The 12,185-nt window shown below is 36.3% G+C and overlaps 1 protein-coding gene across 1 annotated transcript in view; it reads right to left on the bottom strand.

Annotated features, from left to right (window-relative positions):
- The window catches only part of KIAA1841 (KIAA1841 ortholog), a 60,897-nt gene that overhangs the window by 18,181 nt on the left and 30,531 nt on the right, over window positions 1-12,185 (bottom strand). Inside the window, exon 12 of the mRNA XM_008570138.1 lies at window positions 10,954-11,106. Within this exon, the coding sequence (XP_008568360.1) occupies window positions 10,954-11,106 (153 nt within the window). The remainder of the gene's footprint in view (window positions 1-10,953; window positions 11,107-12,185) is intronic.

Raw genomic sequence — 12,185 nt, 5'->3', positions numbered from 1 at the left:
AATAGAAGTGTGGTGACAATGGGCATCCTTATTGTGTTCCCAATCTCAAAGCTTTCTACATTTCACTAGTAAGTGAGATATTTGCTGTAAGTTTTATATAAGCTATCCTTTATTGGATTATGGCATTTCCTTTTTATTTCTAAATTTTGTTAAAAATTTTTCTTGTTGTTTTTAACCCTGAAAGAATGTTGTTTTAAAAAATGCCTTTTCTGGGCCGAGCCCGTGGCGCACTCGGGAGGGTGCGGTGCTGGGAGCGCAGCAGCGCTCCCACCACAGGTTCAGATCCTATATAGGGATGACCGGTGCGCTCACAGCGCTCACTGGCTGAGCACGGTGCGGCCGGTCTCAAAAAGGACAAAAAATAAAAATAAAAAAATAAAAAATGCCTTTTCTGGATCTATGGAAATGACTTTTTCCCTTTAATCTATTGTTGTGGTAAATTAATGTTAAACCAACTTTGCATCCTGGAAGTGAGCACAACATAGCCATGATAATATCCCTTGTAGATATTGTTGAATTAGATGGCCAATATTTTGTTTATAATTTTTGCATCCAAATTTATGAGTGACAATGACCTTTAATTTTCCTTTCTCATATTGTTGATGTCAGGTTTTCATATCAAACTAGCTTCATAAAATGATTGAAGAAATGTACTTTTTTCATTCCCGTAAGAGTTTTTCTAAGTTTGGCATTACTTCTTCCTTAAATAGTTGGTAGAATTTGCTGGTGAAGGTACCTGGACCTAGAGTTTTCTCTGTGAAAAATATTTTATACTGATTCAGTTTATTTAAGATTTAGATTTAGATTTCTTCTTGTGTTAGTTTCAGCAAAAATCTTTTTTCTTGGAATCATCCAGGTCATCTATATTTTCTAACATATTGACATAAAGTTGTTCATAAAGTGGTTTTATCATTTTAATGTTTGCATGATCTGTAGGAATTTTTCCGTTCATATTACTGATACTGGTATTTGTGTCTTCTTTCTTGCTGATAGAAGTGGGTTAGCTAGTTTTAAAAAAATAATCTTTTGTCCTTCTTGATTCCCTCTACTGTATGTTTATTTTCTATTTTATTAATTTATACTTCCTTTTCCCTTCATTTTATTTTATTGCTTTTTTCCCTTATTTCTTGAGATGGATACATAGCTCACTAATTTTTAACCTATCTTCTTTCCTGATACATGCATCTAAAGCTATAAGCATTTAAGGCTATAAACTTTAGTTATATCCCCCAATTTTTTGATATGTGGCTTTAAAATTTTTTCTAATTTCCCTAGTGACATATTCCCTGATCCACTGGCTTTTTTCATATTGCTTTCTAGCATGAATGCACTGTGGACAAAGAACATATTCAATATGATCTCAGTCTTTTAAAAGGTGTTGAGACTTCACGTCTAGCACATGGTTAAATTTTGTAAATGCCTTATTTGTGCTTGAAAATAATGCATATTCTGCAGTTGTTTATGTCTAAGAAAAACTTGATCTAATAGACATATGCAATTTACCCAATCTTCTTTATCCTTACTGATTTTTTTTTTTTTTGTCAACTTGGTCTATCAATTACTGAGAGAGGTGTGTTAAACTCTCCCACTCTCAATGTCAATTTTTCTACTTCTTGTAGATATCCAATTCTTTGCTTTGTATAAAAGTGTATACTTTAAAGCCATGCTTTTAGGTGCATATGATTTAGAATTCTCATATCTTCTTGGTAAATTAACCTTTGTAATTATAAAATGACTCTCTTTATCTCTAGCTGTTTTTGCCTTGAAATCTATTTGGTTTGATACTAACAAAGCCATATCTGTTTTCTTTTGATTAGTGGTTGCATGCTTTATCTTTTTCTTTCCTTTTACTTTAAATCTTTCTGTATCCTTAAGTTTTAGGTATATCTCTTAGAAATAACATACAGTGGGATTTTGCTTCTCATTCCCCATCACACTCTGACACTCTTCATCTTTTTACTGGAACATTTAAACTATTCACATTTAATGTAATTACTGATATATTTGGCTTTAAATTTATCATCTGATTATGTACTCTTTGATATTCTTCTTTCTCTTCTTCTGGATTTTTTTTTATCATTCCATTCCTTCCCCTCACACACCTTCACTTAGAAGTTATACATTCTTCTATATTTTTGTGGTTACCCTAGAACTTATAACATGTATCCTTGACTGATCAAAGTCTAGTGTTAATGATTTCCCTTTCAGATAATGCAGAACAGTTTAAACTCCATTTCTCCACCCTCCCAACTTATAGGCTATTGTTGCAAGTTTTAAAATTATACATTAAAATAATAGTATGTATTAAGTATTTAAACATGCCATATATCATCAGCATAATTGATATATGTTTATTACAAACACACAGCCACATACCCACAAAGCATTTCCATCATTATTCATTTAGATTTACCAACATATTAGTTTCTTTCTTTGTCCTTCATTCCTTCCTATATCTTAAGAACATCCTCTAGTATTTCCTTTAAAGCTGTTTGCTGCTTGCAAATTCCCTCAATTTTTGTTTGTCTAAGAACATCTTTATTTTGCCTTCACTCATAAAGAATATTTAAGGAAAGCATGGGTTTCCAGATTACTATTTCTTTTTGGCACACTGAAGACCTTGTGGACTATATTGTAGCTTCCACTGCTACTGCTGAGATACGAACCCTGTCTAATTACTGACGTTTTAAAGGGATTCTGTACTTTTTTCCTCAGGCTGCTTTTAAAAGGTTCTCTTTGTTTTTGTGTGTGTGTGTGTGCAGTTTCACTGATATGTATACATATGGATTTTTTATTATCTTATTGAGAATCGCTGGAATTCTTGAACCTATGAATTAATATCTTTCAATAATTCTCAAAATTATGTAGCCATTATCTTTTCAAATGCTGCCTCTGATTCATTCTCTTTCTCTTCTATTGGTAATCCAATCAAAAAGCTAGACCTCATATGATTATGGTAGGGACTCTAGTACCCCACTTTCAGCAAAGGACAGGGTCACCCAGACAGAAAATTAACCAGGAAACATCAGAATTAATCTCTACTCTATGCTGGAGAACTAATGGACATATATAGTACATTTCATCCATCTTCTCAGAATACATATTCTCAGCAACACATGGAACATTCTCTAGAATAGATAATATGTTAGGTCACAAAACAAGCCTCAACAAATTAAAAAAAAAATAGTATCAACTACCTTGTCCAACCACAATGGAATAAAACTAGAAAACAACAACAAAAGGGACACTAAAAACCATACAAATACATGGAAATTAGACAACATGCTCCTAAACAACAAATAGTTCAAAGAAGAAATCAAAAAGGAAATTTAAAAATTCCTGGAGGCAAGTGAAAATGAAAACACAACATACCAGAACTTATGGGATATAGCAAAAGCAGTTCTAAGAGAGAAGTGTATAGCAATAAATGCCAAAAAAGAAGAAAAACTTCAAACAAACAAACTCAAGGAATTAGAAAAACAAGAATAACTCAACTCCAAATCAGTAGAAGCAGAGAAATAACAAAGGTCAGAGCAGAAAGAAATGGATTAGAGATTAAAAAAACAATACAAAAGATTGTTGAAACAAATAGTTGGGCTTTTAAAAAATAAAATAAACATTTAAGTGATACTAACAAAGAAAAAAGAGAGAACATTCAAATAAATAAAATAAAACATGAAAATGGAGACATTACAACTGATACCACAACACCACAAAAATACAAAAGATCATAAGAGACTACTAAAAACAACTAACTATATGAGACAAACTGGAAAATCTAGAAGAAATGGATAAACTCCTGGACACATACAACTTACCAAGGTGGAATCATGAAGAACTAGAAAACCTAAACAGACCAATAACCAGTAATGAGATTGAAGCAGTAATAAAAAGTTTCCCAGTGAAGAAAACCCCAGGACCAGATGGCTTAACTACTGAATTTTATCAAACATTTAAAAGATATCTAATATTAATTTTTCTCAAACTCTTCCAAAAAATTGAAGAGGAGGGAATACTTCCAAACTCATTCTATGAGGCCAAAATTAAACATATACCAAAACTGGAAAAAGATACTATAAAAACAAAAAACAAAAAACACTATAGACCAATATCCCTAATGAACACATATGCAAAGATCCTCAACAAACTATTGGAAAACAGAATCCAACAACACATTGAAAAGATCATTCACCACGATCAAGTGGGATTCTCCTCAGGGATGCAAGGATGGTTCAACATACACAAGTCAATAAATGTGCTATATCACATCAAAAGAATGAAGGGAAAAAACCATATGATTAAAAAACAGAAGCAGAAAAAGCACTTGATAAAATCCAACACCCCTTCATAATAAAAACACTCAACAAACTAGGTATAGAGGGAATGTACCTCAACACAATAAAGGACATATACAACAAACCACAGCTAGTATCATTCTGAATGGACAAAAATTGGAGGCTTTTCCTCTAAGATCTGGAACAAGACAAGGACACCCATTTTCCCCACTCTTATTCAGCATAGTGCTGGAAGTTCTAGCCAGCACAATAAAGCAAGAGAAAGCAATAAAGGGCATCCAAATTGAAAAGGAGGAAGTCAAATTATCCCTATTTGCAGATGACATGATCCCATAGATAAAGAGCCCTAAAGACTCCACAAAAATTACTAAAACTAAAATGAATTCAGTATAGTGGCAGGATACAAAATCAATACACAAAAATCATTAGCTTTCCCATATGCCAATAATGAAACACCAGAAGAAGAAATCAGGAAAGTAATCCCATTTACAACAGCTAACAAAAACTGAAATACCTAGGAGTAAATTTAACCAAGGAGGTAAAAGACCTCTGTAATGAAAACTATAAAACATTGGTGAAAAAAACTGAAGAGGACACAAATAAATGGAAATATATCTCATGTTCATGGGTTGGAAGAATTAAAAATATAAAAATGTCCATATTACCCAAAGCAATCTACACATTCAATGCAATCCCTATCAAAATACCATTGACATTCATCCCAGAGATAGAAAACATGATCTTAAAATTTGTATGGAACCACAAAATACCCCATATAGTTGAAACAATGTTGAATGAAAAGAACAAAGTTGGAGGCATCACACTTCCTGACCTCAAACTATACTACAAAGCTATTGTAACCAAAACAGCATGGTACTGGCATAAAAACAGATAAATAGAGAGCCCAGAAACAAACCCATACACTTACAGCCAACTGATTTTTGACAAAGGTACCAAGAATATACAGTGGAGAAAAGATAGCCTCTTCAAAAAATGGTGCTGGGAAACTGAATATCCACATGCAGAAGATTGAAACTAGATCTTTATCTCTTGCCAAACACAAAAATCAACTCAAAATGATTTAAAGACCTCAATTTAAGACATAAAACTATGAAAGTACTAGAAAAAAACATAGAGGAAATGCTCCGTGAAATGAGAGGGGGCAGGGCTTTTTTGAAAGAGACCACAAAGCACAGGCAACTAAAGTAAAAATACACAAACTGGACTATATCAAACTAAAAAGCTTCTGCACAGCAAGGGACACTATCAGCAAAGTGAAGAGACAACCTACAGAATGGGAGAAAGTGTTTGCTAACTACACATTAGACAAGGGGCTAATATCAGAATATATAAGGAACTCAAACAACTTAAAAGCAAAAATCCCCAAATAACCCAATTAAAAAATGGGCAAAGAACCTGAATAGATATTCTTGAAAGAAGACATACAAATGGCCAACAAGCATATGAAAAATATGCTCAAAATCACTAATCATCAGGGTAATAAATATCAAAACCACAGCAAGGACAGCTGATCTGTCCCCCAATCAGTGTAGGACCAGACAGAGGAGACTGGTCAGTAATATAGAATTATATGGGGTGCAGTTTGATGAAAAGACTTGGGCCCAGACCAGTGTTTCTACACAATCCAGGTGCACTGGATTTCACTAAACCCAGAAGTCCTATAAAGTTGACCATTAAAACCTAACCTGCACAAAAAGCCTTCCTTAGGGAGTCAGCAGCAAAGCAGCAATTTAGCCTAACCACACAGCTCAAGGCCTTGTCCCCACAGGAAGTTCCCCCACTTCATAAGTAAGCAAAGGACAACAAATTAGATCCAGTGCAGAGTTTAAGTGGTGGGAACAGCAAATAATCCAACACAGAACTGAAAGAAAAAACAGAGTAACCACAACCAGAGACAAGGTTTGTTATTAACTAGTAAAGGTCACATTTCACCAAAAAACACCTATAACCACTAGAAGGCCTGGACGTCCCCTGGGATAACAAGCCAGAAAGGAGGGACAACCAGGAACACCACCAGTGCCACAGGGCCTGCCTGCAGTCCTGAGGTTGGAGCCAGGGACTGGACCCCCTCCCACAACCATGCACACTGCCATCACCACCACCAACGAGGTAAGGAGCATGCCAAAAACATCATGTCCATGTGGGTGGCCCACCACAGCCACCACAATAACCATGGCTGCCATGAAAGTGGCTAGGTACCACAACCACCATGTACATGGTCTGCCAGCTACTGGAGTACATTGACACAAGGAGAGTCACCAGCAGAGACCAAAGAAAAGAAGAGGATGTCTCTCTCCACAAAGCTCATTCCAGAGTGACAAAAGAAATATCTGCTGTACAATAATATTGGGGGACCCGAACACACCTCTCAGCATTGGACAGATCATCTAAGCAACAAATCAACAGAGTAATGATTACACTTTCAGAAGTAGAGAAGAAATCTAGGGGAATTAGAGTGGGATGGGGAGAGATTGGACAAGGGGCATAAAGAATAAGTATGATTTGTAACAATACATATGCTAGTAATATTGATTTGATCAACAGAGGTCAACGTTGAACCCCCAAAATATGTATAATCAATTGACTCAATAAAAATTAAAAAAAAAAAGATACCCTATCATTTGCAGCAACCTGGATGGAATTGGAAACCATTCTGTTAAGTAAGTCAGGCACAGAAAGACAAATACTGCACGATCTCACTCATATGCAGAATCTAAAGCTAAACAAAACAAAATTTGTTCTCATAGAAGGAGAGAGTAGAATAATGGTTACCAGAGACTGGGAGGGAAGGGGGGTGAGGGAGGAGGAGAAGGGGGGGACTAACAGGTACAAGACTATACTCTCTACTGAATCGTTGTGCAGTACATGCATATATTGAACCAACACACTGTACCCCACAAAAATAACATTGAAAAAAAAATCTACCAGAAACTTTAGTTATTTATTTTTTTCTTTTTTTTTAAAAGATGACCGCCAAGGGGATCCTAACCCTTGACCTGGCATTGTCAGCACCACGCTCTCCCAAGTGAGCAACCAGCCATTCCTATATAGGATCCGAACCTGTGGCCCCAGTGTTATCAGCACCACACTCTCCCAAGTAAGCCATGGGCCGGCCCTCCAGAAACTTTAAATATGAACACTACATGGATAACCTATTACCTCACCAATAAAATTTCTTATGAATCAAGTTAGTAATTGATTGTAAATATGACAAACCTCCCTATCCAGCATAAATTCCATGATCCATCATTTCAGTAACATTCATGCCAATACCCCAGATTCCTTGACCCTAAATTTCATCATATCTTCCTAGCAAAAACCCCAGCTCAATTTTTCCAAAAAGTCTATTTCAAGCCTTCAATACTTCCCTCAAACCTTGGAAGCCTTCTTTTCTCCCCTCATTCTTAGCAGATGGCTTTACCTTCTATATTGTAGAGAACAGAAAAGCCATAAAATTGGAACAAGTTATCATCTAAATGACAAGGTCCCAGTTTTACTAATATCTGAAACCATCCTATTCTTCTCTCATGTTATAATAGAGGAGCTTCTATCTAAACTAATAATGCCACTTATGCTTAAAATCCCACCCTACCTGCCTCTTCACAAAACACATTGTCAATCTCTCCTTCTCAATTGGATTCTTCCCACTGGCTTTTAAAAAGGTCTCTCTCTTCAAGACAAAATGGAAACAGCTGGTCTGATGGTAGTGGGTTATAAGAACTTATTAATATTAGTGTCACTAAAGTTGGTAGACAACCCCCAACTGCTAAATTTGATTGGCTTAAAAAAGAAAACGGGGAGGAAAGAAAGAATGAAAGAAAGAACAACTGACCAAATGAATGAACAAACAAAAGAAAGAAAAGAAAAGAAAGAGAGTGACCACAATAAAATGTTAAACTTTCAGAAGGAGAGAAAAGACCTATAGTTACTAGAGGTGGAAAAGGGGGAGTGGGGTTAGGGAGCAATTGGGCAAGGGACACAAAGAGTAATTAAGGTTTGTAATGACGAACATGCTATTGATTTGATCATCACATACTGTGTAAAATTCTGACAGTCAACTCTGTAAGCCATAATATGTATAATCAAAAGTAAATAAATAAATAAAATTTTTAGGGAAAAAAAAGAAAACAGAAACAATAAACAAATACCCATAGCCTAATTACTGACTGTAGAGGATTGAATTATGTCCCCCCAAAACTCCCTGAAGCTTGAGTTGTGTTCCCAAATTTTACATATTAGGAACTTAGCCCTCACTGTGACTGTTAAGAGGGTGGGAAATCCTATGGTAATTGTAAGGTGAGGCCTTGAAGAGGTGATCGGATTGTAGGACCATGTCATAGTGAATGGATTAAAAATAGTGGTCAGGGGTGTGGTTCTGAGGGCTTTAAAAGAAGAGGAGAATCTGTCTTTCTCTCTCTCTGCTCTCGCTGCTTCCACCATCTTGCAATATGAGACCCTGGGTCACTGTTGCCACCACCAGATGGACTTTGGACTACCCAGCCTCAGAAACTGTAAGCGATAAATTTCATTTTCTTTATAAATCACCCAGTTCTGTGTATTTTGTTATAAGCAACACAAAACAGACTAATACACTGACCTATCGCCTGCCTTTTTCAAATTTCCCCAAAGAGTTGTTATTTACACTGTCTCCACTTATTCATCTCCCACTCACTTCTCCATCCATACCAACCTGGCTTTTGGATCCAGCACGCCACCACAACAGCTCTTCACACCTATGAATTCCAGGTTACCAAGGTCAAAAGACACATTTCTTCCTTAATTTTATTTGACCTCTTAGCACTATTTGGCACTGCAGACTACTTTCTCTTTCTTTAGATACTACTCCCTTGGCTTTCATGACAAGAAGACACATTTCTTCCTTAATTTTATTTGACCTCTTAGCAGTATTTGGCACTGCAGACTACTTTCTCTTTCTTTAGATACTACTCCCTTGGCTTTCATGACAACATCTTGGTTTTCCTCCCATTATTTTGGCTGCTCTTGATCCTCTCCTTTGCAGGTTCATGCTTCTCTATGCAGCCATTAAATGCTGAACTTTCTTTAGGCTCCATCCTAGGCCCTCTGCTCTTCTTACGTTCACCTATACCTGCTAGCTTTAATTATCACTTATTTGCAAGAAGACTTACAAATTATTATCTCCAGCCTAGGCACTTTTCTGAGCCTCAAAATCCATCTATCTAACAGCCTCTGCCTGGTTATCTCATAAAGCACTTCCAGATTAAAATATTCAAAACAGCCTCTCTTTAAACCTGATTCTTGCCTGCTGTTTCCATCACCAGCTATTAAGTAGCATGAGCAAGAAACTGAGTCATCCTTGACTTCTCCCTCTCTCTCTGTGATACAATCCATGAAGTCATTTCAGTTCTACCTCCTAAATATTTAATTTATCCACTTCTCTTCATCTCCTCTACCCTGGTCCAAGCTACATCATCTCTCTTAAAGACTACTGTGATAACTTCCTTTTGTAGTTGACTTCTCCCCAAGACATTCTCCACATTGTGATACGCTGATATTTACAAAACCTAAGATAAAGGAAAAACTCTAACATGACCTACAAGGTCCTGCCCCTGCATGGCCCGACACCTACTTACCATTCCAGCTCTGTCTTGAACTATGCATGTTTTTTTTCAGTCTCTTTTACTTAATTTTGTTCCTCTTGGCCTTGCTGTCGATTGGAATGCTCTTCCCTTTCTCTTTGCCTCATATTCTCCTACCTATCCTTCAGATCTCAATCAAATGTCAACTCTCTTGAGGCTTTCCTTGACTTCAGTGGCCAGGTCATACAAACCTATCACAGACATTTAGGGCCCCAGATATGTCTTCAAACATTTCTTTGTGTGTCTTTTTTTTTTCTTCCTTTTTTTACTACTGTCTGAAGTGTCAGCTCCATGGAAATTATCTAATTTTACATGCTACCCTCTGCCTTGCAAAGTGTGTAATGCTTTATAAATATTTTTGTATGGATGGGAATGAGAAAGAGCTTTCGATTCCTTTTATCCACATGTGAAATTTAATTACATTTAAATTTAATTAATTTGTATGCAAAAAATCTACCTAAAACTTAAAAAAAGTGTTAGTGATCAATGAATCTAACCTATAACAACATGCACATATTGCACCAAGATATATATGCAAGGATGTTCACTGCAACACTGTAATACTATCAATCTGGAAACAACCTAAATATTCACCACTAGGAGAATGGTTAAATAAATTGTGATATATGCACAGCTTGGAATATAACACAGCAGTTAAATAAAATGACACAGAAAGAAAACCTAAGGTATATTGTTGAGCAAAAAAGGCAAATTACAGAATAACATGAATAGCATGCCTCCATTTCCTATACAAAAAACTGCATATAATTTGTGCCTGAAATGTATAAAATGAAGTCTGAAAGGAAACTATTAACTGTGGTTACCTCTAAGAAGAGATAAAATGAGAGGAGTAGAATCAGGGACTTCTACTTTTCACTGTACTTATTTAAGTATTTTTTAAAGTCTTTTTTACATGAATGTATTACTTATATACTTTAAAAACAATAAAAGGGAAAAGGATTTAAATAAAAAGTACTAGTGAGTGCTGTAACTACAAAAGGGCATCATTCAAAATTTACCTTTGTAAGCTGAGTGGGATCAAACCGAAGAACCTTTTGGTTACAGCAGGGATAAATTCCAGTGCCAACAGTACTCAATGAACTTGCTGTGGTAGGGTAAACTACTGTTTCTGAGTGGTACTGACAATGCGAAAATTCAATACAGAGAAAAGCCTGAATAAAAGAAATACATGAATTACTGAATAATAAAATATATTGAATAAAAGAAATATATGATAATTATTGTTCCCACAATAAAATTATACATCTCAAAAATACTTTACTCAAGACCACATATTGCATGTTCCATTTATGTGAAATGTACAGAAAAGGATGATCTATAGATAGTCAAAGTAGATTAGTAGTTTCCAGGGATTGGAGTTTATAATAGGGAGTGGCAGCAAATAAACATAAAGGATCTTCTGGGGTGATGGAAATGTACAAAAATTGGATGGTGGTGATGTACAACTCTGTAAAATTTACTAAAAACTAGTGAATTGTACAGTTAAAATAAGTGAATTTTATGGCATATAATTGTACCTCAATAAAGCTACTGAAAAGCAAAAAACAAAATCACTTTACTTAAAATTCAGATGAATTAAATTGATTTTGATGCATATTTAATTTTACAAATGGGCAATCACACCAAAAATTTTCCAGAGACTTCTGATCAAGATGGTGGAATAGATGGTCCTCAGCTCACCCTCTCCCATAGTCAACCAATTTACAACTATTAAAAAGCAACGAAAAATGGCAGCGGGTCTGGAGCGCCCGCGTCAGGAAACAGCGCGATCCTGAGAGCTGTGTGCTGTGATACCAGAGTATTGACTGCATTTCCAAGAGCAACAATCACTTCAAGGCTGGCCCTGGAAGTACACGGAGCAAGAGCTGGCAAAAGTAGCTGTGCCCTTCATATGAAGTTGCTTGGAGGCTACAAGGGAGAAGAGGGCTTTGGTGGCCCCAGGCAAGCAAGACCACTGACAGGGTCCCTGTGGACCCACACAGGAGTGAGGGGCCACAGACAACAGAAAAAAGGAGTTACTCAGAGGCTGATGAGTCATCTCAATGGACCAGCACATGGTCTGTCCCATGGGAATTGTTTGGAGTGTGGGCCGTGGAGGACACGAGCTCACTGTGGGAACATGGCATACAGCATGGATAGCTGATATGCTCTCCAATCAGCGCAGGACCACTCAGTGGAGACTGTTCAGGAATGCCAAACTGCAAGGGGTGCAGTTGGCTGAAAAGACTCA

This window comes from Galeopterus variegatus, unplaced genomic scaffold (genome assembly GCF_000696425.1).
Source record: "Galeopterus variegatus unplaced genomic scaffold, G_variegatus-3.0.2 Scaffold574, whole genome shotgun sequence".
Taxonomy (NCBI): Eukaryota; Metazoa; Chordata; class Mammalia; order Dermoptera; family Cynocephalidae; genus Galeopterus; species Galeopterus variegatus.
The sequence above is the reverse complement of the archived record's forward strand: the minus strand, read 5'-3'. Positions and strand labels throughout refer to the sequence as shown.